The sequence below is a fragment of the Orcinus orca genome, chromosome 8 (assembly GCF_937001465.1).
Source record: "Orcinus orca chromosome 8, mOrcOrc1.1, whole genome shotgun sequence".
Taxonomy (NCBI): domain Eukaryota; kingdom Metazoa; phylum Chordata; class Mammalia; order Artiodactyla; family Delphinidae; genus Orcinus; species Orcinus orca.
The window spans coordinates 48354690-48382666 of NC_064566.1; the positions used below are offsets into that span (position 1 = coordinate 48354690).

General features: G+C 50.5%; 2 protein-coding genes across 5 annotated transcripts in view; one reads left to right on the forward strand and one right to left on the reverse strand.

Moving 5' to 3' along the window:
- RRP8 (ribosomal RNA processing 8) overlaps positions 1-27977 on the forward strand; it is an 83619-nt gene that overhangs the window by 39582 nt on the left and 16060 nt on the right. Inside the window, exons 7-8 of one of the 4 annotated variants that reach the window (XR_004476539.2) lie at positions 10437-10542; positions 19892-20036. The gene's annotated coding sequence lies outside the window, so the exon portion shown is untranslated. Of the gene's footprint in view, positions 1-1657; positions 1793-5190; positions 5306-10436; positions 10543-19891; positions 20037-27977 lie in introns of those variants that run through there. The other 3 variants (XR_007478981.1, XR_007478980.1, XR_007478979.1) reach the window with 3 other exon arrangements.
- The window catches only part of DNHD1 (dynein heavy chain domain 1), a 67611-nt gene that overhangs the window by 13379 nt on the left and 26255 nt on the right, over positions 1-27977 (reverse strand). The window contains 19 exon segments of the mRNA XM_004279282.4: positions 1454-1556; positions 1632-1836; positions 2037-2245; positions 2439-4038; positions 5199-5487; positions 5718-5910; positions 6081-6258; positions 6459-9348; positions 9453-9550; positions 9858-9983; positions 11364-11571; positions 12108-12202; positions 12574-12772; positions 12874-13001; positions 18187-18533; positions 18535-18671; positions 19153-19310; positions 23719-23962; positions 24053-24318. Coding sequence (XP_004279330.3) covers positions 1454-1556; positions 1632-1836; positions 2037-2245; positions 2439-4038; positions 5199-5487; positions 5718-5910; positions 6081-6258; positions 6459-9348; positions 9453-9550; positions 9858-9983; positions 11364-11571; positions 12108-12202; positions 12574-12772; positions 12874-13001; positions 18187-18533; positions 18535-18671; positions 19153-19310; positions 23719-23962; positions 24053-24318 — 7673 coding nt within the window.

The following is a 27977-nucleotide window of genomic DNA, read 5'->3' on the forward strand; positions in this document are numbered from 1 at the left end:
AGTACTATGAGGACTGCACAGAACACATGTGGAGTAGATACGTGCACTTAGACACAATGTAAGCCATGCCCCCGGAGTTGCGTAACACTGGATGACAGCCCTGAGGGCACCCATCAGAAGAGGCGGGTTAGGCATTGGGAGCTGGAAGCCCTGAAAGTCCAGTAGAAAGTAACTCAGATTATCTGCTCATAAGTTGATCACTAGTTTACTTCACTGTAGTTATCCCTGAAACTTCATCAAAAAGTCTTGCGTAGGGCTTCCCTGGTGGCGCAGTGGTTGAGAATCTGCCTGCCGATGCAGGGGACACGGGTTCGTGCCCTGGTCCAGGAAGATCCCACATGCCGTGGAGCGGCTGGGCCCATGAGCCATGGCCGCTGGGCCTGTGCGTCCGGAGCCTGTGCTCCGCAACGGGAGAGGCCACAACAGTGAGAGGCCCACGTACCGGAAAAAAAAAAAAAAAAAAATCTTGTGTAGCAGGAAGGAAAAAGAAAATGCAATTTCACAATTCCTCTTATTAAAAACAAAAGAAAAAAGTCTCTTTATTTTAGGAAAACACTATTAACTAAGAGTGTTTGACTACAGAAGGTGTGATGACCCCATTGCTACCAGTTTTAGCCAGATATGAGCGGTTTGTTTATTCAAAGAAGAAAATTGCTCTGTATAAGAAAGCAACAGGATTTAGGGTTTGGACTAGAAAGAAAAATCTCTTATTACATGAACACTGTATTTGGGGAGCTCTAAAGGGAAAGTGGGGTGGCTGAATAGCATTGCGGAACAGTATTGTGGAGATGGGAGGAGGATAGAAAAGTCCGTCACTAGCAAATGCCCTGTAGAGGAAGGTGACAGAGAAAAATTCAGGACACTGAGGTCTGGTATGCCATTTAATCTATTTCTGGCTCTGTTCTAGAATGTAAATGGCCCCCACAGCCATCTCCCATCCGCTGTACATAACAGTGTATATTTTTATATATACAGTGTATATATTTGTGTATTTGGTGCTTTTGTGGAAGGAAGCCGTGCAGGGACAAAGCAGCATGGGAAGAGAGGACAGCTACAGGAGGTGTGCCAACTAGCAGTGATAGAGAATCCAGGAGAAGAGGATTACAATGAGAGGGGACCATGAGGATGTAATCCTGCCCCATCCCCAACGGGGATCTCTGGAGAGCTTGGGGAGCATACTGAAATTCACACAGTCAAGGTACCAGGGACAACAAGAAGCGGACACTTGGGTTTCACGTGTTTAGAGGAACCAGCCCGATCTCAGCTGTGCCATGGGGAACTTTGAGCCTGAGCTCTAAAGGAGGAGGTGGCAGGAATTAGAGAGATCCCCTGGGGAAAGGGGGACTCTCAGGAGACAAGAACTAAGGTTCAGTCTGTATGGTTCCTCCAAAGTCCCCGTTTGGGCTCCCGCTTTGACCCTACTGTGCATGCCTCAAAATCCTCTCCCCTTTACCTTGCGGGAGTCTTTCAGCTGCTGCTCCAAGCTGATGACCAGGTTGGCGTGGGCACTGTGCTGCTCAATCAGCATCCTCAGAATTCCCAGGGCATCCTGGATCCTGAAGACACAGTGTGCCAGTGAGTGGACCTGAGGGAGCAGAAGGAGGTACAGGGGAGGGAATGGGGCCACTCACCGCTGGGCCTTGTTCTTAATCTGCAGGGTCATCTGTTGCTGCAGCAGCACGAAGTTGTCCAGGAAGTCCAGGAAGGTCTTGGGGGTGACGAGAGGCAATTCCGGGCACAGGTGCCGGTGGTAGCTGGCAGCCGAAAGGTGGATGAGAGCCATGGATTTGGCCACACTGGGAATTGAGGCCTGAAGGTCTGGGCACTTCAAGAAGTCTGCAACAGGCATGGCTTTAGCCTGGACTTGTGAGTTCGTAGGGGAAGAAATGACAGAGACCCTCTCTCCTGGCTCAGGAAGGAGGGCAGAAAAGGTGAAGGGGGCTCAGCTAGGTTCTGGAGAGAGAGACTGACCTAAGTAATAATCCTTTTTAGAACCTGGTCAAGATGAGTGGCAAGGACAGGTAAAAAGGGCTCACCGTCATCAAGGGGTGGGCTCTGAGCCCCCTCCAGATGGTGCTGGGCCACACTGACCAGGGAATCTTGGTCCCAGGGTTCGTAGCAGTCGGTGCTGGCGATGGCCAGTTGAAGGAGCCTCAGGAAAAGGGTGGAAGGCAGCTGTTTGTGGGCCTGGTCATCTCCGATCAGGATGAACATGTGCAGGTGGCTGCACACCTGCTGGTAGAACCTGTGGGGCAGGAGCTCAGATACCGTCCTCCCCTTTATCCCTGTTTGCCCATCGAGGCCCCCATCCCAACCTGACGCCTCAGCCCTGCTCTCTGGGCCCTCACATCAGCCCTTAGGTTGTGTGGGGGATTTGGGCCTTTGGCCAGGGTGGGGCAAGGGCAGAGCAGCCCCTAGCTTGGGGTTCTGGGCCTCACCTCTGCAACAGCATTTCCTTCTTGACGTTCTGCCTGACACTAAGGTTGTCCCTGGGGAGATGTTCTTCAATGTTGTCCAGATCTGCCTCTGTGTACTGGTCAGGGAACCTGCCTGAGGTTGCCAGGGCCAGCAGGCGATGAAGGGTAGTGAGATCCACACCCTTGGGCACCAGCAGGGCCACTGGCTGGCCTAACACGCCAGCATGCCAGCTGGCATCCTGCAGACACTGGAGAACGGCCTCCTCTGATCCACGTGGCAGATGGAAGAGGCGGACCTGACAAATGCTAGCAGCCAGAGTGACGGCAGTACGGCGCCCAGTCCCCTGAGCCCCCGAGAGCAACAGGCCATGCTGCCTGGGCCTGGCTAGCACCCGGACCAGGCGGGCCACATGCCGGGCCATCGAGCGGCACCGGGCCAGGTGGGGGCTCAGCTTCAGCTGCGCAGCTGATGTGGCCAGCTGCTCCTCCAGGCTCACCCACTGCCGTTCCAGGTACAGGTTGGAGCTCTCCGAGTTGGACCGCAGTGTCAGTTCCTGACTGAAGACCAGGTCTGAGGGCTTTTCCTGGGGGCAGAGCAGTAGCACCGGGAGCAACAGCGGGGAGGTCACGTCTACCTGGCTTGTCTTCTGCCACCAGTTCTTGGCTCTATTATTCAGCTGGAGTTTGCAGTTGGAGGTCCTTGTGCCTTCCTCCTGGCTTATCTTCTGACTTAGGCTCCCTGTGGCCACCCTCTTTACTGGTGCTCTGGACGGTGCTGAATCATTGGACACGGAGCCTGTGCAGACCTGCAGGCCGTACGGGTCCTCGTCCTCCTCGGTCTCACTGCCGCTGTCGCTCAGGTCCCCCCACTGGGCCAGCTCCCCTTCGGACTCCACTCCAGGTACCTGCTCTTCCCCCTCCTCCTCCTCGTAGCCCTTGCCCAGGCTCGGGGGCGCTGGCCCACAGCAGAAAACATTCTGAGCTACCTCTAGGAGCAGGTTGGCACAGAAGGAGCGTTCCCCGGGGCTGCTCAACCGGTCACAAAAGGTTCTCTGTGCCTCATGCAACCAAAGACGCACTATGTTGCACGTGGCCATCGTGACTGCCAGGCGGGTGCCGCATAGGCCGGACACCTGGCGCAGGTGCTCCTGGTGGCTGGGACAATCCACAAGAGCCCGGGAGCCCACCCTGATGGGCAGCAGCTGCAGGCTGCCCAGCAGCTGGCTCACAGAGTGCAGGGAGAAGCGGTAGTGTGGGCGGAGGGGTGAGGGCAGAAAGCGCTTGCGCACCGCCTCCCAGGCCTCCACCGACGCCTGGACCAGGGCTCTTGCTAGAACACTCTCCCGCTCCACAGAGGGGAAGCTTTCAAGCCAGGCCTGGATGCTGGGCACGTGCCTGCTCAGCAGCGTGGCCAGGGTCACGCTGCCCAGGGCCAGAACGGTGAAGAGCCGAGAGAGGCGTGGGCACAGCGGGAGCTCGCAGAAGCCTGGCACTGTGGCGGTGGTAAGGAAGTTGACTATAGGCTGCAGCGTCTGCACTTCCAAGGTGCTGTGGGCGTACACGGTGCCGTCTATGGCCTGGCGCAGAGTCTCCAACACCGGCTGACAGCTCTTCTCTGGGTCTGTGGGCCGTGAAGAATAACAGAGAGAACAGGCGTAAGTCCACATGACAGTGTCACCCCACTCTTCCTCTCCCTGCCTCACTGGGTCTGCTCCTGGCACACACGGGGTTCTAAGGAATTTTATGCATCTGGTGTGTTGGGACTTGGTAAGTTCTTCTCTCTCCCTTGCACTCTCCTTAGGAGTGAGTGACTTTTTTCCCCCTCTTCTGCCCCAAATCCTACCTCTAAGACCAATTACATATTCCTTAACTGAAGGTTAATGAGTAGGAAGGTTTGGAAACCGAGACTGGTGGAAACATGCTCAGAGTGGGATGCAAGAGGCAGGCTAGTAAACGTACAGTCATAAAACCATATTTGTTATAGATTTTTGTACAGAGCACAGGATGAGTATCGAACCTAGCCTGGAGGCCCAGACCTCCTGGAGGAGATACTGCCTGAGATTATTTGTAAAGAATAAGTAGGATTTAGCTAGATAAATGCAGGAGAGAAGGCCGAGAGGATGGCGATCCCAGAGGCTAGAGGAAGCCTAACTTATTGGATGCCTGCGTTACAAAGTTGAATCCAGTTAGAGGACAGAGCATAAAAATCTACAGAAGAAAGACTCATCACAAGAAACCTAGAAGAGCATTTGCCAGAGCTCCCGGTCATGACTGCCTGAACCAGGGAAGATGGAATGGAAATAGGTGGAGAGGTTTGAGAGATACTTGGGAGGCAAAATGAAGACACATGGTGACTGGATATTGGTGAGGGAGGGGAAGATGTCAACAAGATTTCTGGCTACAGTGACTGGATGGATGGTGGTACCAGGTACTGAGAGGGCACGTGAGAGCAGGGTTTTGGGGGAGGATGATGAGTTCAGAGTTGGATCTGTGGTGTCAATGGGACAACCAGGTAGAGACATATAGCAGACTGTTAGATAGACAGATCTGGTGCTTAGAAGGGGATCTTGGAGATGGAGATTTAGCAGTCAGAGCATAGAGATGGTGGATGAGGCCACGCAAAGGACAGGATTATTCAGGGAGCGTACGTAGACTGAGAAGATATTAAGAATGGAACACTGAAGTTTGGTCTGTAGGTATATGTTTGAGAGTCGAATATTGCTAGGGCTTTTCCAGTCTCAAGAGACGACAATGACACCTTCCCTCCTCCCAGCTCCTCACCGGAAGCAGCCAGGTGCAGATCTTCCAGCAGGAAGAGGAGAAAGCCTTTGCAGTCCACGTGCTGCCCAGGCCACGGGCTGGCTTGTGATTGGCCCTGGACCCCCCGGCTCAGCAGGAGGCGAAGGTGGGTGGGACTGACGGCAGGGTGGATGGGGCTGGACACGTAAGGGTGCTGTGGCTCCACTAGCACGTGCACAAAGGCTGACTTCCCCGTGGCTGCCTCTCCAGCCAGCAGCACCGGGTGTCCCTCTGACAGAAGCAGGTCCACCACGTACAAGAGCCGTTCGGTCTATAGGACAGGAGCAGGGCTTACTGTGGCAGCTCCAGGTTAGCACAGCAATCTAGCCGAAAGTAAAGGTCTAGGAATCTTGTGTTAAAGCTGTATTTGCAGAACACTGCATGCATTCTGGAGACTGTGAAAACATTTCAAGGAACGGGAGCAGGTAGGCCTAGGACATGGACCGCCCCAGGATATCTCTTTGAGCCCCAGCCCCAGCTACTGCCCCACTGTCCTCACACCTGAGGAGAAGGGTTGAAGGTGCCCTGAGTTCCCTTGATGCGGCTGCGCAGGTATTGGCCAGTGAAGGGGGCCAGCGTCCCATCTTCAGGGCATACATGTAGATCAAACACCAAGGCTGAGGCTGGTAGCTCAGGGTAGTTGGAGAGGCAGCTAATAGAATCCCTCAGGAAGGTATCAAAGAGGGGCCAGAGCCTGCTCAGATGGACATACAGGCAAAAGTGTCAGACAGTTACAACAGTTCCATTTGCGATACACTCACACACTCCACCCTCCCCCAACAATGTCACCTGGGTTTTGACTCCCATGGGCCACTCACTCCATCTCAGCCCTCTGCATGCCCCATCCCCCATCCCTGTAGATACCTGGAGGGAAGGTGGGCTCCAAAGCCCCAGATCAAAGCAAAAAGAAAGCTGCTGACAGCCAGCAAGTGCTCCCTGCGCTTACGAGGCACAGCGTCACTGTCAACCTGGTACAGGCGCAGAGAGCTGCTTTTCGAGGACTTGAAGCTTCGGGCCACAGGGTCACTATAGCTGAGGTCCTCTGCAAAGGTCACCACGGCCAGAATCGGAGCCCCAGGAGGAAAAAGGGGAGGGAGTTGGGGGAAGAGAGTAGGGGTTGGCTATTACTTTTCACTTTCAGTCCCCAGGCTCAAGTCCACCTAAGAACCTGGGCCACAGGCTCGAGCTATATCCCAGCTATCCTCAAGGCCACATAGCTCTCACATCAGCCCTTCCCTTCACCTGGGATATGGGCCTTCTCCTTCTCATCTGTGCGCAGGTGTGGGTCAAGCAGACAACGCAAGATGCGGGCCAAGCTGGTGACTTCAGCCACACCTGGGCAAACGGCCTGCTGCCCATGTACCTGCAGCAGGGAGCTGGCACCCTGGCAGGTGAGGAATCGGAACGTTGCAGGCACCAGCACTTCTGCCAGGTGGTTGAGCTCAGTGACAGTCTGGAGCTGCAGGTGGTACTCCTGGGGCAGGGCTGCCATCAGGGCGCTCAGCATAGCCTGCCAAGTCTGCTCCCCACGGCACCAGACTAGGGCACAGCGGCCCACCGCTGTGGGAGACATGCCTGTCGCATCTCCCACCTCCATCAGAAGAAAAGTACCTGGGGGTCGTGCTATTTGCTGACCATTGGGGAGGCTAAGCTGGGGGGGGTCACCCAGGAGGCAAGTGATGGAGTCCAGCCAAGCACCACCGGAAGCCCCATCGCATATTATCCAGTGATGAATCCCCACTGATTCCTGCACCTGCCCCCTTGCGCCCACAGTCTTACACCGACTGGCTTCACGAAGCAGCCTGGGGAAGACACCGTGGTTCCAGCAGGGGCCCTCCAGCCACCCCAGGAACTCCTGGGGGCTGAGGACACTGGGATACAGGTGGGTAATTTCCACAGGCTGGCAGCAGCTCTGGGTCGAGGGGTCCTCCATGGCTGCCAACCAATTCTGGATCTTAAATAAGCTGCGCCAACATGTGGTCTTGCCACTGCCTGCGGGGCCCAGGAGCAAGACACCTGAGGCCTGGCCCAGGGCCTGACTCAGCTGCTCCAGGGACCCCAGAATATCAGGGCTGGGATGCAGGCCTCCTTGCTGCAACTCCTCCACCAGCAGTGAATTCCTCAGCCCGGGGGCTATAGGCTCTGCCAGCACCTCGCTGGCGGCAGGGAAGAGCCCACAGAGCAGCTCTTGGAGGTTGCGCAGGTGGACCCCATCCGGGATGCTGAACAGCGGGGAGCGCAGCAGGGCGTGCAGTAGGGCGGCCTCCTCGATGGCGGCTAGGCTGCAGGGCTGCTTGGACTTGGGATCCCCCTTGGTTACGTTTAGAGCCTGTATCATGTCTTCCAGCACCTTCTTGAGCAGGGGCAAGCGGCAGGGCGGGGGCCCAGACACCAGCTCACGCTCAAGGGAGAAGAATTTGGATAGCCGGGTAGCCATGCGGGAGGCGTCCCGTATCCCCGCACCCAGCAGGGTCAGCTCTGCCACTTGCCGCAGGTCAGGCAGTGTCAGTGCCACAGGCCTCAGTAGTTGGCGCAGGTTGGCAGGCACGGCAGGGCTCAGGGCACGCAGTGTCAGGAGACAGCCGTAGCCGAGGCGCACGTCCACGTGATGTTTCTCAAAGAAGCCGCTGCCGAGGAGCTGGGGGTGGGCGGGGTCAACGGTGCTGGTACTTCGGGAAGCTTCCTGGTACAGTGGGGCATAGAGGTGGCGCAGTTTGGCCAAGCGCTGGCCCAGGGCAGAGAGTAAGCCAAGGGGCAAGTGCTGAGCTGCTTCTAACAGGAGCCAGGCACCACCCTGCAGGGCACCGTTCAGGTAATTGCTCAGGCTTTGGGCCTCTATCTGAGGCAAGCAGGGCACCACCACCAGCTGGCGCCCCAGGGCCTGCGCTAGCGTCTTCACCATAGCTGCCTTGCCCACACCATCAGGGCCCAGTAGGGTCCCACAGGCCACCTCTTCCAGGGCCAATAACAGCACTAGGGCCGGCCGCTCAGGAAGCAGACTGGGTAGAGACCCCAGTCTGGGACCCAGGTACTCGTAATTGTACAGGAAAGACCGACCCAGCACATCTATCCAGCATGCAGCTGGTGACAGAGAAGTCTCAGTAGGTGCGAGAGACTTGGGACTCTGCAGGGGGCTTTGGGGAGCGGTGTGGGGTGAAGCCAGGCGGTACTTGAGTTGGCGGGCCCAGTGGAAGTCCGTCAGATCACTGACCTGGCGTTCCTGCAGCAGCTGTGCTATATCCCGGTGAGTCACTGTCATGACCAACAGGGCACTGAGCAGGCTGGTCTGGCGGACAGAGGGCAGGGGCTGCTCACCCCGAGAGGCCCTCCGGGCCCGCAAAAAATTCACCAGTACGTCAAGCTTGCGCACGTGCATGGGGACCGCGGCCGGGGCCTTCCCTTCAAGCAGAGCCTCCTCCATGTTGGCCCGCCATACCACCTCCTCTGCCACCAGCACACACTGCCACGGGAAGGCCTGGACTAGGTCCAGCCAGTGCTGGACATACATCTGCGGGGGCGACTGGCTCTGCTGGGGCAGCTGCCTGAAGGCCTTGTCTAGGGACGGGCCCAGAGCAAGACGGGCAGCCACACAGTCCTGCAGCAAGTGCACCAGGGCCAGACGCAGACCCTGCTCCAGGGAGGCCAGCCACCTGGGGAGATCTGAATGCAGAGGAAGGGACCCCGGCAGCTTCACCTCCTCCCCACCTGCCCCGAGCACTGCAAGCGCCTCCACCTGAGTCTGTGGGCTTGGGCTTGACTCCCGGTCATCCGTGTTTCTATCAGTTCGGCTGGACTGGAAGCTCACGGCATGCACGTGAGGAAAACAGCGTCGTGCCCATAGCTGGGCCTCACAGGACTCCAGCGGGGCAGCTAGCAGGGCCACCAGCTCACTGCCACTGAGGAAGAAGAGGCGGGGGAAGTGAGCACATATGGCATAGAGCACGCTCTCCAGAGCCACGATGATGACCTCCAGCTCCACGGAGCCCGCTTGCAGCAGCTGTTGCAGCTGCTGGCCTTGGAAAGAAGGGCTCCGCTTGGCACTGGGCACTATAAGTGACAGAACCAGGGGGTCAGCTACAGAGATCCGCATCAGGGTCCGATACTGTTCATCCACGGCCTCGAAACGGGAGCGCTGTGGTGAGAGAGAAGGTGAGAGTGAGGGCCGCATCCCCCTCCCGCCCTGAGCCCCACTGTCCAGTAGCACTTGTCCACCCTGCCACACACCCCCTTCCCTACCAGGTCAGAACTAGGAAACTGGATCTTCATCTCATGCAGAACTTTATTCAAAAAGATCCACTTCTGCTGGAAAGTCACCCACACCTGCAGCAGGGCACCTGTGAGAAGCAGCCAGGGGAACACTGGAGGGAGACTAGGGTTCCAGCTTCTGCAAGGGGGACCAGCCTGCTCCTGCCCTCTTGGGATGCCCCGCTCCCAAAAAACTCTGCTCAGCAGGACCCAGGGACCTTGCTCGAAGGAGAGAAAACCTGCAGCGTGAATAAAGACCTGGTCACTTCAGCCCAAGAAGTGGCCCTGGAGGAGGTCCTCACTCTGTCCTCACCCACCCCCGACCTCTCTCCCCATCCTTCTGGGCCATCTCACCTCAGTACCCACCCATCAGCCCAGCTAGAGGCCTGCACTCACTCAGGCCATGCATGATAGTCACCCACTCCAACGCCATTTTGTTTAAGTCTCCTGACTTCTGGGTGGCCAGGAACTTGAACAACACCTGAAGACTTTCCTGGATAGAATCCTGCAGGTTGCTGTAATCTAAGGAAGAGTGGGCTCGAGCTGAGCTGAGCTGGCAGTCAGATGGGGCAAGGGCAGGGGTGACTGATACCCAAAATACACTGAAACTCACAGATCTCAAACTACTCTCTAGAAGACACAAACTTTTTTGCTTCTACTAGTTGAACCTAGTATGCTCACCAAGAGTCAGAGTGTATTTGCAAACTTGTTTACGTGAGTTCCGTTTGTGTGAGTTATAATTTTAATTACAGAATTTAATCTTATATCATGTTAACCACTGAAATATGGGTGGCAAAATAGTTGCTGGTTCTATGGAAACTATGGAAGGGCTTCAGTAAGCCAATAAAAACATGATATTAAATTAGATATAGGCAAGGCAATTTTTTAAGATTGTGAAATTATAATAAAAATCTAGAAAAGTTCTGGATTCAGATAGCTTTACAAATGTCCTCACGTCACTTCTCAACTTTACAGAAACTGAAAGTGGAAATAGCAGATGATGTATTAACGCAAGAAAGGCAGTGAGGAGCTTCTATCACTTGACTGCAAATCAAAGAAAACCTCGTCTTTAGATTAAAAGGTTAGTTAATAAATGTACATTATATGATTTAAGCTAAAATAAAAATCTTAAGCCATGTATGCATATTTTATGATTTCCCTGTTTAACTAACTTTTTGAATTTGCCAGTTGGGTTTCAATTAGGCTGGATAAGAGAATTTCTCCTTTACTTCCCTAATTGTACCATCTTGAGTGCCCGTACATATGCTGCTCCCTCTGAGTGGCATGCCCTTCTCCCCGTGCAAACTTGGCAAACTCCTACTCCTTCAGAAGTCAGAATGAGGCCTTTGCCTAAGGGAAGGGAAGATTTCTCTAACTCTCCCGGTCCTTTGATGTTGGTCCTCTTTCTGAGACGCTACTGCCCTCAGGTGCTCTGTCATGCACCTGTCTCTGTTCTCTTGTCCCTCTCTCACTGGACTGGGAGTCCGCAAGGGACAGGACTTCGGTCTGTAAATCTCAGAGTCCCCTGCATTTGGTTCAGAAGAGGCAGGTGAGTTTGATGAGGGAATGACAAAGGAATTAATGAGTGGGTGCAGTCTAGAGGACAGAGCATTGAAAGCTGGAGACACGTGACCACAAGGAATTTCTTAGCACACCCAGAAAGGGGAGGACCTTTGCTGAAGAGGCCAGGCATTGGGTGGGAGGGAGTGGATGGGGGGCTCCCAAGAAGATTAAGACTGTACGAGGGCTACATGGAAGATATTGTCTCAGAACAGACTGGTGGCTCAGGCTGTCCAGGGGGGAGGGGCCCTGGCTAGAGAAGCCAGATCTGGCAGGGCTTGGGGGATGAATACGTTCCCCAGCAGCAGGGGCTTTCACTGGGCCACGAGGGCTGGGTCTCACCTGAAAGGATGAAGGTGCCACTATCCTTGCCCACCACCTGCCACTGGGGGCTGCGGGGCGCTTGTCTCTTGGAGCGCTCTGAAGCTGGGGGCTCATACGGCACGTGCAGGATGAAGTTGAGCAGTCGCAGCTGTCGTGCTTCCCAGGCCCGCTGCAGCTGCAGTAGGGCCTCCTGGGCACGAGTCCGTATGTTTTCACACCGCCAGATCTGGAACAGTTGGGTCTCAGGAACCAGGACTGGCTAATGGCTCAGGGGATAGCCTTGGAGCTGGGACTCAAGGGCCAGGGCCCAGGAGAGTGGAGGTCTCAGAGATGGAGAGTGGGACCATCAGGCTTCAAAGACAGGCCACCAGCATCACACTGTGACCTAGGGCTGCTGCCCTGAAACCCACTTTTTTGCAAGGCTCCAGCTGAGCAGACAATGCCTCAGTCAGCTCATGCTCTTTTGGGCCAGGGGACATCTGCCATCCTGTGTGCCCACAACTTCAGGGCTGCCACCCATTTCCTTCCCCTGGGAGGGAAGGGACATACTTTCCATCACAGAGCCTCTGGAACTAGCCATCAGATCCCCATACCCTCCAGGCAGGCTAGCAATCTCAACCCCACCCCACTACAAGCCAACACCCACTGTCCCCCTTGTCTCAAGGGGCTGCTAAGCCTTAACTGGCTCTATTAGAGCTTAGCAAACAGGCCCTGGGCTTGGACCACCTTTCCTCTGTGGGCGCAGAGCGGGGGTGAGCCCACCTGGTTGATTCGATCTGTAAACTCCAGCAGGGGACAAGAGAGCAGCTGGCCCACTGTTAGGAGCTCTATGTTGTGGAGATCGCCTAACCCTAAGTCTGGAGGGGGAGGGACAACAAGTCAGAGCAGCTCTCGGTCTTTGGCAGAGTCCAGCCCAGCCCAGCCCAGCTCCCAGACAGCACGACACAGAGGCAAGGGCCCAGAACCTAAGGTCCAGAGCACAATTCAGTCCAGAGGTAAGACTCCAGCCCAGCCCAGCCCAAGTCAGCAGAGAGGACCCACATGGTAGTGTGAGAGGTTAAGAATGTTTGTCCCTGTGGGGGAAAGGAGGCTGTGGTCCGTGAGGGAAGGCCAGGGCAACCTGGGGAGGAAAGGTGTTTCCAAAAAGAGCAATAGGGAACTTAGTTGTCCCATTGTTCAAACCCTACGTCCTTCCCTTCCCCTCCCTTCTGACTCTACCCAAACCCACCTCGCAGGAGGGCTTGGAAGTTGACGTTCTGCAGCTGGAGGCTGCCCAGCCTGGTGAGCAATGGCAGGAGGCTGCAGAACTCCTCCAGCACGTGCATGCAGCGCTGCAGAACTGGGCTGTGCAGCCCCGGGGTTGCACTCATCTGGGCCGCCTCTGTCAGCCAGCCATCTGTCTTCTCCTGGGCCATAGCCAGATTGAACTGTAGGGAGAAAGGCACATTGGCAGCTGGAGACCCTTCCCCACCCCGACCCATGCAGACTCTCCACTCCCAGGCAGGGGGTCCAGGGAGGGTGTCAGCACCTTGGCAAAAGCCATGCACTTCCATTCGCTGATATTTTCAGAGACTACTCGGTACAGGTGCCAGATGCGCTGCTGCTGCACAATAGGACGGGTGCCACAGGCTGGCAAGGGCACAGGACTCTCGTCCCCTGTGGGATAGGGCTTGATGAGGCCTAGGCTATGTGCAGGGCTGGGGGTGGGGGCATGATGGGGGATGGTCAGTCAAGAGCCCATAATGACAGAAGCGAGGGTCCTAAAAGTGCCAGGGATGGGGCGGGTGTGGTTGTCCAAAATTGTTCAGTACAATAATCCAAGGGAGAGTTAGTCCAAGGAAAGAAAATCTAGGAAAATGTGATAGTGATGAAAGGGAAGGATTCCTCTTCTATTAGTCTCTGTCTCACTTATGCCACTCTGGCCACACCACACTCTTTACTGTTGCTCAGATACACCAGGCATGCTCCCTCCTGCTGAGGGCCTTTGATGGGCAGTTCATTCTTCCTGGAACACACTTCCCCTAGAAAACCACATGGCTCACTCCCTCACCACATTCAAGTCCTTGCTCAGATATCACCTTCCGAATGAGGCCTACGCAGCCCACCTCATTAAGAACTGCTAGCCACCCTCCCTGGCATTCCCAGCCCCTCCTAACCTGCTCTACTTTTTTTCTATACCATTTATCACTTTCTAACGTATTCCATCATTTGGTTATATTTTATGTTTATTATTTGTTGTCTTTCTCTCCCAGCTAGAACGTTCAGTTCATGAGGGCAAGGGTTTTGTCATTTGTTCACTGATATACTTCACGCATGGTGCACAGTAGGCACTCAACAAATATGTGTTGGACAAATGAATGAGTTCAGTGAGATGCATATGAGAAAGGATCTGGCCCACAGGGAGGACCGTAGGGGCAAATGGTGACGCTCCCTATCGTGTCTGTCTCTGACCATTATTCCCTCCCTTCATCTCACAAGCTTCTGCGTTAGTTCTTAACCAAAATTTATATTCATTTTTGAGATATGTGTCAAAAATAATTTGTTATTAGTAATAATTATAGTACTGAGGTTTGCAATTTACTTAAAAGACGTCAGACCAGATTCAAGAATATTGCAATAAAACTGTCATCCTCATTCACTTGAATTCCACTGTACCTTCTTGAGTGAGAGAAGAAGTGAAAAAGCTACACCCAAATGCTGAGAACCACGCATCTTACATGATGCGTCATCCATCATGGAGGTCTGAGAATCACGAGGCTATCAGAGCTCCGATCTAACCAAAAAACAAAACAAAACAGAACCCAAAAACCACACATACAAAGTGAATTAAACTCTTTAATAAAATCTTCCTTTGTCTGAACTCAAAAGATCCAGCTAGAAACCCATATAATCTTTTTTTTTTTTGGCTGTGCCACGAGCCTTGAGGATCTCAGTTCCCAGACCAGGGACTGAACCCGGGCCAGAGCAGTGAGAGAGTTCCGAAGCCTAACCACAAGACCCCCAGGGAACTCCCCCCGTATAATGTTTGATAGCAGTTGTCTTAACATTAAGTATTGAACAAGTAAAGAACTCTCTTTGTAAGAAGGAGCAGACATAGTATCTCCAGACACACGAGAAGATAAAGACAAACTTGAGGATTATCTATTTCGTAAATTCCATTGCATTTTAAAACTTTTTATTTGGAAATGCTATCCAACTTTTTAAAGTTGCAAAAAAAAATAGTAAAAAGAATTCCTGTATACCTTTTATCAAGATCACCTTTTGTTAACATTTTACCCATTCTCTTTACCATTTGTGTTTACGTGCCCTGTGGGTGTCTGGGCAGGTGTGTATACACACACAAACGCATAATTCTTCTCTGAACTATTTAAACTAAATTACATATATCATGTCCTTTTACCCCTGAATACTCAAGTGTGTATTTCCTAAGAAAAGGGATATTCTCTTCTACAACGTTGGTACAATTATCAACTTCATATATTACATGGATATAATACTTTTATCTGATCTACTGTCTATATTTCAGGTTTGTCAGTTGGCCTAATAATGTCCCCTATAGCATTTTTTTCCCCTCAAGTACAGCAGCCAGTCTAGGGTCAAGTACCATATTTACTTGTCATGTCTCCTCAACTTCTTTTAATCTGGAACATTCCCCACAGTCTTTTGTAACATAGACATTTTTGAAGTAGACAGTCCCCTTTCTCCCTTTTTTGTTAACAGAAAGTTTCTTGTGCTGTGTTTGTATGCTTCTTTTCATGGCTGAGTTTGTAAAATCACTCCCAGCTGGACTGTTGAATCGGTCATGTTGTGTCCTCTGGGTATCACGTCTGGAGGTACGTGATGTCCATTTGTGTCTCATCTGTCCCTCATTGGAGATATTAATTTTGATCACCTTCAAAATGTTGCCTAATTTCTCCACTGAATTATTACCTTTGCAACTAATAAGTGGTCTCTGAGGGAGACTCTCTAAGACAGTGCAAATATTCTGTTCCTCGTCAAATCTGCCCCCAAATTTGGCATTCATTGATGATCCCCTCACCCAATCCAGTATTTACCATGATGGTTGGCAAAATGTGGTGTTCCCTCTCCAGCCCTCCCTTCACACTGCCCAGCTGGCTCTGGCATTCTACTATAAGCACAAGTCCTCATTTCTCCCTCACTGATTTATCACCTACTTAGTACTAGTATGGATAATACATTCCTGTTTTTTTCAGTAGTTCACTTTGTACTTACCCTGGTGGTCAAATTGTCCCAGATTTGTCCAGTTAGCATCCCTTCTGTGTCCTTGTGCCATGTCCCATCACTTTTATCAGGATTTTTTTTTTTTTTTTTGCGGTACGCGGGCCTCTCACTGTTGTGGCCTCTCCTGTTGCGGAGCACAGGCTCCGGACACGTAGGCTCAGCGGCCATGGCTCACGGGTCTAGCCGCTCCGCGGCATGTGGGATCTTCCCAGACCGGGGCACAAACCTGTGTCCCCTGCATCGGCAGGCAGACTCTCAACCACTGCGCCACCAGGGAAGCCCATGTGCCATCACTTTTAAAAAGAACTTAACACTTCCTTACTTTCTGGCTTAAAAAGATATTCCACTCTCATCTTGTACCTACCCTGCCATGGCCCTGGAATCATTCATTCTCTGAGGAGCCCTGATTTCTTTTAGTGGGGAATGGTATTAGGAACTACGATCTGGGCACAATGTGGTTCCTTGCTATTGGAGTGTATTTCCTTCTTGGACTCTTCAGTAGACAGAGCTAGGAAATATGTTCATGTATATATACTCATATACATACACTTATATACATATACCTGTGCACTTAATCATACAAATACAACATGTGTATGTGTGTTTTAAAATGCAATGGAAATTGCAGGGACTGCCCTGGTGGCGCAGTGGTTAAGAATCCGCCTGCCAATGCAGGGGACACGGGTTCAAGCCCTGGTCCGGGAAGATCTCACATGCCGCGGAGCAACTAAGCCCATGCACCACAACTACTGAGGCTGCACTCTAGAGCCCATGAGCCACAACTACTGAGCCCACGTGCCACAACTACTGGACCCCGTGCGCCTAGAACCTGTGCTCCGCAACAAGAGAAGCCACCGCAATGAGAAGCCTGCGCACCGCAATAAAGAGTAGCCCCCACTCGCCACAACTAGAGAAAGCCCACGTGCAGCAACGAAGACCCAATGCAGCCAAAAATAAATAAATAAATTTTTTTTAAAAAGAAAGAAATTACAGAGTAGACACCACAGAAAATGGAAGCTTATAAGACAAATTCACATTTCCCCAGAACTCAAAAAAAAAAAAAGAATAAAAGAAGTAATGATGAAGCAGATGAAAGAAATGGAGGAGAGATCCAGAAAATCCAACATACAGATAAAAATTCTGAAACGGGAGCAGAGCAACTGTAAGAGCCATTATCAAATAATCAAAAAAAAGATTACCTACAAAGGAAGAAAATCAGATTGATATCAGATTTGTCCAAAATGATAAATGTCAGAAGACAGTGATGTAATATCTACGTCTGGACAAAAAAGTGTTGTTACTTCAGAATTCAATATCTAGCCAAGCTGTGATATAAGGACATTATACAGTCATTCTTAGCCATAAGAAGTCTAGAAATTTTAACACCTCCAACTCCCTTCTTAGAAAAAAGAAATACTCAAAGAATTATTGCCGCTATCCAAGGAAGGAGTGAAAATAATGAAAAGATGTAGTACTTTAAAAATTGGCAGTGGGTAAACAAAACCATTAAACCTTAGATATCAAAGTAGTTGTTACACAGTTACAGAACAAAACAAATGTCAAAGGTAGTAAGTAAAATAAAAGATATGTAGTGGAAAATAAAGAGTAGTATTAATGGTCTGGATCTCAGATCCTAGATTATTTTTTAAAACCGGAAGTTTGGTGAGGAGACAGGGATGGAAGAAGGAAGTAAAAGCAATGCTGTGGGGTTTCCTGGGCCTAACCCCACAAGGCCTGAGTCCCCTACTCTGCTTTTCCACAAACACCCCAACCACTAGCAGGAAAGGTCAAGGTCTGGTCTACATCAGTTAGAATATAGGATGAGGGTCTCCCAATACTTGACCAAAGAAAAAGCCCCTTGTTTGAGGATGGTCCCAGAGTGTCTTCCACCTCACATCTGGTCAAATGGCCCTCCCTGGGATTGAGGATCCCATAGGCAGGGATAGTAACGGTTGGCGGTTGGCCAAGAGGCCAGTCAGAAGCAGTGTGCCCTTCCAAGGGATACGAGTGACCGACAGAAGTGACGGCACCTGAGAAAAGAAACTGGAGCCTGCAAAGTTCTTTACGTGCAGAGGGGAGCCAGCCTAGCTGCACCACTGCACAGAAGGGCTAAGGCCAATAGTTCTGTCCCGGTCTCCTCCTAGGGGCCGGTGAGGCCTTCAGCAGCCACCTCTCTCCACCACACTGGCTGGAAGCAGTGGCCGTGGAGCATCATGACCCGTTTTTATCTGGGACCTGGTGCCTGGTGTAGGACTGGGTTGAACAGGGCTACACAACTACGATGAGGACACCTTTACATTTCTCCTGCACAGGCTTTTAGCCCTCTGACCCCATCACATTCTGATGGAACGCTCACCTATTTGCCTTCTCTACCAGACCGTGTGCCCCCCTATCCCCACCCTAAGCACAACACTTGACATACCCAATGTATTTAGATTTTGTCCTGCAATTTTCACATATAAAATAGACTAAAATGAAGGTATGTGATTCCCAAGACTTGCTTCAGGTCACCCAAGATGCAGGTCCCTAAGTCCCAACCCTGATCTCAGTGGGAGGGGGCATCCCAGGGTGGCGATGGAGGGGGCGGGACCCTCGGTACCAGTGAAGGTGGTGTAGGCATGGTGCAGTTCACTGAGGCCGCTGGCTGTGTTCTGGAACTGACGCTCCAGGGAGATGAGCTGGCGTTCAGTGCTCCTCTGCTCCTGCTCAGGGTCCATGAAGGGACCGGACAGGGCCTTCGCAATCAGGCCCTCCAGCTCCGCCAGCGCCGCCGCCATCAGCTGCTGCAGCTTAGGCACAATGGCGTGTCGCTTACTGAGCAGGAACCCCGACGCCTGGCTTTTCTCAAACTGGAATGACTCCCACGTGTCCAGAAGCTGCGGGGCAGGCAGAGGGTAGTCAAGCAGAGGTGGTTATGGGGGAGGGGCACTGGGAGAGACGGGAGAGATGCCTTCTCACCGAGATGTCCAGTGCCTCATTCTCAGCACTGAAGACGCCAAAGTGGTTGCGGACGAGCTCACAGAGTGACCGCGTATATTCCATTCGCTCCTCCAGCTCTGTGTACCGCTCGTTGGCCTCGTTCAGCTGCAGGGACAACAGTATGAGACCAGCACTCCCACAGCCCTTTACATCCTGAGGGACACTCCCACCTGCTAGAGGCTCCAGGCCCCAGCAGCCGCCTTTTAACCAACTGGGATCAGGGCAATCTGGGATCAGATCCCCCATCTGACCTAGGTCTCCCTGAAGACAGCACAGTTCCTCCCCCATCAGATTGTTGCCCTGATGGCAGGGTTTGGATCCCTACTCGACTGTACAGAGAGCAGAACTCGGTCTCTGAAAGCCAGATTTTCTCCCTCTCAAAACACGAGGACCTCCCCCTCTCATGAGGATGTTGAGGGCCACGTTTGAACAGGATGAGAGCTGGCAAGGGCAGACCACACATGTGAGCACAGTTTAAGAGCGTCATGCCCCACCGAGAGCTCAGCTGAGACTTGAAGGGAGTGTGCTGGGCATGCGAGCGGGACGGCCCTGGATGAGCTGGGAAAGGAGGATGGGGAGAGCCCACCTTCTGGGAGCACCACGTGAGGGCGTGGATGTCGGTGTTGAAGGTTCGGAAGGCCTTCGTGAAATCTGTGAGCTCTGTTATTAGCTGCTGACCGCGGCTCCGGCATTCGTTCTGTATCTGTTCAAGAATGTCCTTCCTGATGCCCACCAGCTTGGATTCTGAAGACAGGAGAGAGTTAGGCATGAGGGGGTGAAGTACCAGGGGAGCGTGGGGGGGCCGGAGTGGGAGCAGGTTGAAGGGGCAGCCAGAACGTGAATTCGTTCCCCCAGTCGCTGAACACTTACTGGACCCCTGCTTGGTGTCCAGTCAGCTGCAGTGCACTTGGGCCTGTGCTGGGCACCGGTAGACAAGAGTGATGAGTGAGACAGAAAGTGTTCCCACCCTCAGAAGCTCACAATATGGCAGCAGAGACAGACATAGAAGGGGATAATCACATACCAGTGTGGTAGATGCTCTTCAAAGAGCCCTCAACCCGGCTCAGTGAAGGGGCAGGAGGCCTGAGGATGCTGGGGAAGGCCTCCTCAGGGAAGGGGACATTGGAGCTGACTGTACTGAGTGGTTAAGGCTTCCAGGGGCACGCCAAGTGGATGAAACCGTGTGCAAAGGCACAGGGATGCCGTGTCCATGAAGAGCAGAATGCCCACCACAGATAAACATTTTCTATCTGAGGAGTCTTACTGCCTCTGCTCTAGTAGAAGAGGTACCAAGAAGAGTGTGTAATCTGCCTTTTGTTTTTAAGGATTAAAGGAAAGAGGCTGTCAGGTGGACTTGGGGCGAGAAGATAATCTTGGAAGCTGGCTTTGGCAATATGAACACCTCCACTGTCGCCGAGGACAGGAATAATACCAACACGAAACCTCGTCAGATCTGAGATACCACTGATTGTAAGAAGCACCACTATTTTACACACACCATGAAAAAAGAAAAAATGATGCCATCAATTATAATACACCTCTTAAGTTCAGAGATGTTAAAATATGCACAGAGCAGCAAAATACAATATAGAAATAGGGCATGGAGTATGCCACAAAATATAGTATAGAGTACTTACTACATGCCAGACACAGTGTCAACTACTTTACCTGTATTAACCCATTTAATCCTCACAAAACCCTTTGAGGCAGATACTATTATCGCCCCTGTTTTAAAGATAAGCAAAGTGAGACTCAGAGTTTAAATATCAACATCACACAATGCTAGAGCAAGGATTCAAACTCTGGCAGTCTGGCTCCACTGTGTTACATTTTATGCTTTGAAGGGTGAAAAGTAAATTAACTCATCCTCCATGAGCATCTCTGCAACTGGAAAGTAGGACAGTGAGTTCCAGGCACAGATAATTGAGACATACAGGGAATGGACCTGTTGGAGCTTTGGAGGAGGTAACGAATAGGACTTGGCACCAACAGCTGAGACTGAGAAAACCAAGACAAGGGAACCTCTGAGGGGTACCCAAGGTTGAACAGAACACAAAGATGTGCACTTATGCTTTTTCAAACTATCCCATTGACCTATGACAGTAGCTAGGCCATTGCAATGGTGCCGCCTTCTGACCAGCAGCACGGGGCCAGTGAAGACAGAGAAGAGCTCAACAGTGACACCGTGTGGTATAAGGGAGCAATGGACTGATAAAATACCCGGGCTCCTCGGGGTTGGAAGTTGGAGATGGATGGGAAAACACATTTGAGAGATATGTAGGAGGCAGAAGAATGGAAAGGATTTGATGACAGGCTGGATGTGGTGGAGTCAGGGAGAGGGAAAGAGTAAAGTATGAAGTCAAGTTTCTGGTGAGGCCAGCTCATAACAGTAGGTAATTCAAGTATTCAAGGGAGCCCAAGTAGAAGAGGAACAAAGTTGCAGGATAAGAAGACAGAATTAGATCAGCAAGAAGGATGAGAGTGGACAGAAGGCAATAAGGTGAAATGAAAACAATTAAGCATCTACTGCATGCCATACTCAATGCTAGGAACATTGCAAATAATATCTCATTTAATCCTCCTTCCCGTAACCCTGTGAGCGACTACACTGTTATGCCTATGTTACAAATAAAGAAACTGAAGCTCAGTGATCTGAAGTCATGCAAGCCAGTAAAAAACAGAGCCAGGATCCTGAGCCCTGTGCTTTTACCTCTCCATCTGCTCCTCTTGAAGAGGCCAGTTGAACCTGGACTAAGGACCAAGACGCCAACAGACTAGAAAGCACACTGACTTCCTGAGCAAGAGTGGAGCGAAGCCTGCCCAAAACAGGGTCAGAAAGAAAGCAGGCCAATCACAGGTCCTCCTTCTTCTGCCTGGCCAGCCTGAATCCCCTGTGCATTTAGGAGCGAGGCTTGGGGAAAGAGCGGGGAGTTCTGTGGTCTAGACGATACCTAAGGAGGTATGTGCTTTCATCTGCGGAAGAGCAAAGGCAGGGAGGGCTAGGCAGGCAAGCACTTTCAGGCAAACTCTTTCAGGCCCAGCTCCAAGGCCTCCCACCTTATAAAGAAAGCAGGCCTGGAGACTTCCCTGGCTGCGCAGTGGGTAAGACTCTGCGCTCCCAATGCAGGGGGCCCGGGTTCGATACCTGGTCAAGGAACTAGATCCCACATGCATGCCGCAACGGAGAGTTCACATGCCACAACTAAAGAGCCTGCCTTCCGCAACTAAGGAGCAGGCGAGCTGCAACTAAGGAGCCCGCCTGCTGCAACTAAGACCTGGTGCAACCAAAGAAAGAAAGAAAGAAAGCAGGCCTGGAGGCCATGGATCTGAGAGTATCTAGTCTCTGCAGGAAGCAGACACGATTGGTTACTGCCGTTCATGGGTGTTAGGTGACAAAACCTCTCTGTTTCCCAGAAGAACAAATCACCAGCTTCCCAGTCTACCCCTCTGTGTGTTTCTCCACAGCCATCTCTGGGGGGAGGCACTTAGCTAGTAACCAGTAGTACGAGACATCCTTCCCATGGAAAGGGAGGAAGAGAAAAGACGAACAAGGTTAGGTCTTAAACCAGATTTCTCAGAGACCCAGGGAGACCAACTAGGCCTTGGCCTCGTGGGGGTAGGTAGACACATGAGGTGGGAAACTGAGATGGGCTGAGCAGGGAACAGACAGCAGAGTGGGCTCGAGCTCCACTTTCCGTGTATCACTTTGGGAAGATACCTCCTTGCAGGGCGCCCTCATGCTCATGTGGCATGAGATAGTCACAGCAGAGCAGAAATCATGGTGTGATGTGTTGTGGCAGAAAGAGGGCCAAATATAACGTTCCCAAGTCCGCCACAGCTCCCAAATGGCAGGGGATACAGGAGATAGTGGCGAGTTGATAGCCAGTGGGCCCAGATAGGGTTCCTGTGTTGAGGGGCGAGGGACCCTTAAGCAGAAGCTATGGGGTGGCCAGCCTAAGACAAAGACTGGATGAAGGGTTCACTAAAACCCTAAGGATATGTAATGTCAGCAGAGCCAATGCAGAGCTGAGTCAGCAGAGGTAGACACTCTGGGCTCCTATTAGCCAGGAGAACACACGCCAGCTACACCAGCTCAGGACACAGCTACACCAGGAGCAGCAAGGTCAGAAGGAGGGCAGAGACCTCAGGCAAGTCAGCAGAAGCCAGCAAAGAAGAGCACACAGCCCAGAAGCCCTCTCTAATGCCGGGGGCCACCTTGGGGAGGAGAAGGAGTAGAGGACACTCGAAAATCAAAACAATCAAGAACTGTAGTATGAATTTTGAATTGACCAAATACCCAAAATAGACTGAATTAGACCAAAAGTGCTGCTTTAAATAAAAAGAAAAAAATGTTCACTTTCAATTGGAATACAGTTGTCCCTTTGGGGGATTGGTTCTAGGATCCCTGAGGATACCCAAATCCACACATTTTATAAATGGCATAGTGTTTGCATATAACCTATATATGTCCTCCTGTATACTTTAACTCATCTCTAGTTTGCTTATAGTACCTAAAATAACATAAATGCTATGTAAATAGTTGTAAATACAAGGTAAATGCTATATAAACAGTTATCGGTTCAAGTTTTGCTTCTTGGAACTCTCTGGAATTTTATCCACAGACACAGAACACGCAGATTGGGAGGGCCAACTGTCTCTTTTTTCACCATCAGCAGAATTTAGGGCTACAGACTAAGCCAAGATCAGTTAAAGAGAGTAACTTTTTATACGTGCAAATTGTAGTGTCGGTTCTGACTGCCACATGTGCGCAGAGGACACCCTTGATTCCTGGAATCTCTATAAAGAAACTGAGTTCTCCTAGCCGAAGGAGCGGGCTAGGATTTTTCTCAGTCACATTTGGTTTGAACTACTTCCGTGCCATAAGAATAGAAAGTGCTAGGAGACAAGGACACACAATTCCTAGGGAGTGTGGTGAATGAGTAGAGTCAGGACAGGCGGAGAGGCTGTCCTCTGCAGTGATCGCACCTTCGGTTGCAAAGGGAAGGGCCTGGGACCTGGGGCTTTGGGAGGCTCTACAGGTCCAATGAGGGGCCTGCACCCAAGGTCCCTGGAGGACACTGAAGGCCCAAGAAGGGCTGTGCGGATAAGGTACAGAAGGCAAAGGAGGGGGCGGGGGGTAAGCAGCGCTCACCCATCTCCACCTGTATGTCACGGCAGCTCAGCCGCAGCAGCCTGCCTTTTGTGATCAGCTCCACGGGGATGCTGGAGACGCGGTCCCGCCAACCATCCAGGCAGCTCACCAGCATCGCGTAGTTCTTGACAGGACAACCTCTCATAGACTCCAGCTTCTGAGGCCCCCAGGCTTGCAGGAACTCATAAATGCCTTTCATCCAGTGATGGTCCCTGCAGAACTCCTGCACCTCCCGCAGCATGCCCTAGGGGCAGACAAGGTGTTTAGGGCAGAGGTGGGTGGCTATGATGGGAAGTGGTGGCCACCGTCCCATTCTTTAAACCTCCGTCCTCACCTCCAGCAGGGCCTGTTGTACAGCCAGTGCCTGCTGGATTCGAAGGCTGTTGTCCAGATCCTCTTGCAGCTGCTTATAATTGGGGGGCAAGTACTGGCCCCGCAGCCGGTGCCCACAGACCTCCAGGGCTTCAGCAACTGTGTGAGACTTCCAGGGCCACACCAATCCTATACTCGGGCCGCAGAAGATGTCCACAGAATCTCTGGGTTGGTCCTGCAACTTGGGCATCATGAAGTCCGTGTCCGAGTCCTCCTTTTCATGTTCTTCTAGTGGGGTACATGCCATAATTCTCCCTGAGTGTCCTCCAGGGACCACATACAACCTCTCCCTCTACCCTGAGTGTGTACATACACATCACACACACACACACACACACATTCTCTGTTCATGAGTGAGTTTACACATACACCTACATCATAAACAGAGTACCAGACCCACCGAGGGAATTTATTAGTTAGGGTTCAGGTGCAGAGAACAGAATTCAGTCTAGCTAGTAAAAGCAGGGAGGAAATTATTATAGATTATTACATGGGTTGTGAATAACTGCAAGAGCTGAAAAACAAAAACACTCTAGGCCAAGTGTCTATGGCTCTGTGCTGCCTGGCAAACTGGGATGTCACTGCCATACCACCAGCTACATAAGCACATGAGCATAAGCGATTACGAGCCCCACCAGCAGAATGGACGGCATATGCCCTGCCTCTCTCCCCTACTTACCTCAGTTCTGAGCTGAAGTCACATATAGATCTAAATCACATGTGACTCCCAGCCGCAAGGGGGTCTGAGAAGCACAGTTTATAGCACTCTAGCCTCTGCAGAACAGAGGAGGAGGTGAGAAAGGAAGGTGAGCAAGCCGGTCCTCAGTATCCGTCGTAAGGAATATCCTTGAACTTGGCCTCCCCCTTGATGCTTAGAAACTGTTTAATTGCCAATTTTAGTATTTGTGTTAAAACTTTGCACAAAAAGGGAGAAGAAGCATCAAAATGTTCAGAAATTAGATCCATACTGCCAACACCTAAGCACCACAGTGCCCGCAAGGGCCCATCCTCAGATCCCTTCTCCTCCCCATCAGTACTCACTTTCTAGGAGAGCACATCCAGTTTCATGGTTTTAAGTACCACCTATTTGCTCTGAAATATATGTCTAGCTCAGATCTCTCCCTGAATCCCAATCCCACTTAAACAACTGCCTAGTCTACATCTCTACTTAGATGCCTAATATGCACCTCAAACTTTCAACAGCCCAAAATGAGCTCTGATCTCTATCCGCCCCCAGATTGCTCCTCATGCAGTCCTCCAACGTCAGTAAACAGGAGCTCCATTCTTCCGGGTGCTCCAGTCAAAAACTTTAAAGCTACCTTTGACTCTTCTCTCACATACAACACAGCCAGCCATCAGAAAATCCAATTGGCTCTATGTTCAAAATATATCCAAAAGCCAACCGATTCTCACCACCTGTACCACTGCCTTCTTCTCTTTCCCCAGCCCAAGTCACCATCAAATCTCACGGCATTATTGAAATACCCTTCTAACTCGTCTCCCTGCTTTGGTCGTTGCCTCTATCCCTTTGCAGTCTGCCCTGCATATCCAGAATGATCCTTTAAAAATAGTGCCAGAAGGGGTTCAAGGAAGATGGTGGAAGTGGCAGCATAATTTTGAAATCTATTCCAAATTCCCACATGAATTTGGTATATAAAATTGACAGAGCAATTAGACAGTAAAACGAAAAACCCATCTGGATAACATTTTTTAACAAAATGAAGACAAAGGATCCTTACAAACACTAAAATATAAGTGGGTGGGAACAAACCACCTACAGCCTCAAGTCCCAAGTGGCATCGCCATTTATGGGGAAGGAAGCAGAGGAGAACAATGGTATACCAGACTGACCTGAGACTAGGAAAACTCCGCAACAGCCAACAGACATTTTGTGGAAAGAAGAGGGCTAATTCGAGAACAGCAGGTAAAAATGGAAGGGGATTTGCCCGCTCCCGTAGCAGGTAGGTAAGGTCCGTAGAAGCTTTAGCAGTCTATGCCCAATGAGCTCCTAAAACCAACCGGCGAGGGCTCCCTTCTGGGACAGTACTCAGCACTAAGGTGAAACTGCTGGGGGTGAAGTAAAAAGGGAGCAGAATGGAAGCAATAGAGAAAAAGGAAAGGTCCAAATAAAACTGGGAGAGAGAAACAGAAACCAGGAAACCTCAGAAAGTTAGCCCCCATTTTTTGAACACTACAGAAAATCAACAGAAAAGGAAATTGAAAGGTTAGAGAACCAAGCTGTCTCCTACAAGTTAGTAAAAGAGAACTTTTCAGAAATGAGTAACAGAAAAGTACCAACATCAAACCCCATACAAAGCTAGTATAAGGAAAAAGAGAACGGGGAGTAGAATAACATCTTTATAGACAATGAAAGCATGTCAGGAAACAGATCAAAACAAGCCCATTTCAAAACAAGTCAAAAGACACCAGGAAAACGGCATAACCCATGAAAGAAAACCACATATCAGAGTTAGAAAAACTCAGAAATTACGCAACAGAACTCAGGAAAGAATTAGAAATAAAAGAAAGCATAATTTTGGAATGGAAACTGAACTAAAAGGAAGATAAGAGCAAATAAACTTAAATAATAATGTCTTAAGAAAAATAGAAGGTAAAAGTAAGGATAATTACAAAATAAAAAAGAAATAAGGATTAAAAGAATATATTTCAAGAGAAAGGAACATACATTGGGGGAAAAGTGATAAGGATCTAAAACACATGTAATAGGAGTCCCTGAAGAAAAATCCAAAGCAAGGGAAGAGAACAATACTAAAAACCTTAATTCAAGAATACTCTCCTGAAATAAAAAAGGCTTAAAGCTGCATTATAAAGGAGCATACCTGAGAATACTATCTTAGAATGTTCAATACCAAGACATAGTCTACTAAAATTACTGAATTTCAAGGAAAAAATATTTTAGGTATTTAGGCAAAAAAAAAAAAAAAAAAAAAAAAAGCAAGTGATTTATAAAGGAAATAAAATTAGATTATTATCAGATTTTTTTGACAACAACCTTTAATGCCAGAAGAAAATGGAGTAATATCTTTAAGATATGGAAAGGAAGAACATATGAGGCAATGATTTTACAACTGGTAATACTAACTTTCAAAGGGTACAAACTATTATCAACATAGAAGAACTTGAGACTTCTGCTCCCACAAGCCCATCCTGAGGAATCTAAATAGAGAATGAACATTGGACAAACAAAATGACTAAAAGAGACATCAACATAAGGACTGCTGGTGAGCATATTGTTACTTGTAGAACTCAACTTAAATGAGGTTTTATTCAATAATAAAATTATTAAAAGGGTAAGAATATAGCAGAAATGACAATGTAGAGAATGCTGGCGATTCTCTTCCTTGCCAGGAGGAGAGAGCCTATCTGAAGAATGAAACCTTGGAAGACATATTGCTTGACCAACTAATAGCCATTCGCTTCTCCCTTCTTCCATGGTGGTAGAGCCTATCTTCCACGAGAAACTAAAAATATCAGCCCTTTGATTTCCCGCACCTGGATTTTTACAATGAGATGTAACAGTGCATCTGCTGGGGAGTTTCTGGAGAAGATTTATTTTTCTGATAATACGTGAGAGTCAGGCAAGGAGAGCTTTCTCTCTAACCTTGCCTCCCCTTTTTAAAACATGACTTTGCTTGAGAATGGGATGCATGGAGCTGCAACTTGTCTTGCAACTACAATGTAATAGCCTGAGGATGAAAAAGGATTTTTGACTGCAGCTTCCCCTAGCACACATACCCTTCCAAGAGGATCTGTCATTACCTAGAGCTAAACCCAGAATGGAATTGGGGAAGGATATAAAGAGCCTGGTACTTGATGACATTTCTGAGCCACTGAACCAACCCTGGAAGCTACCTGGAGACTTCTTG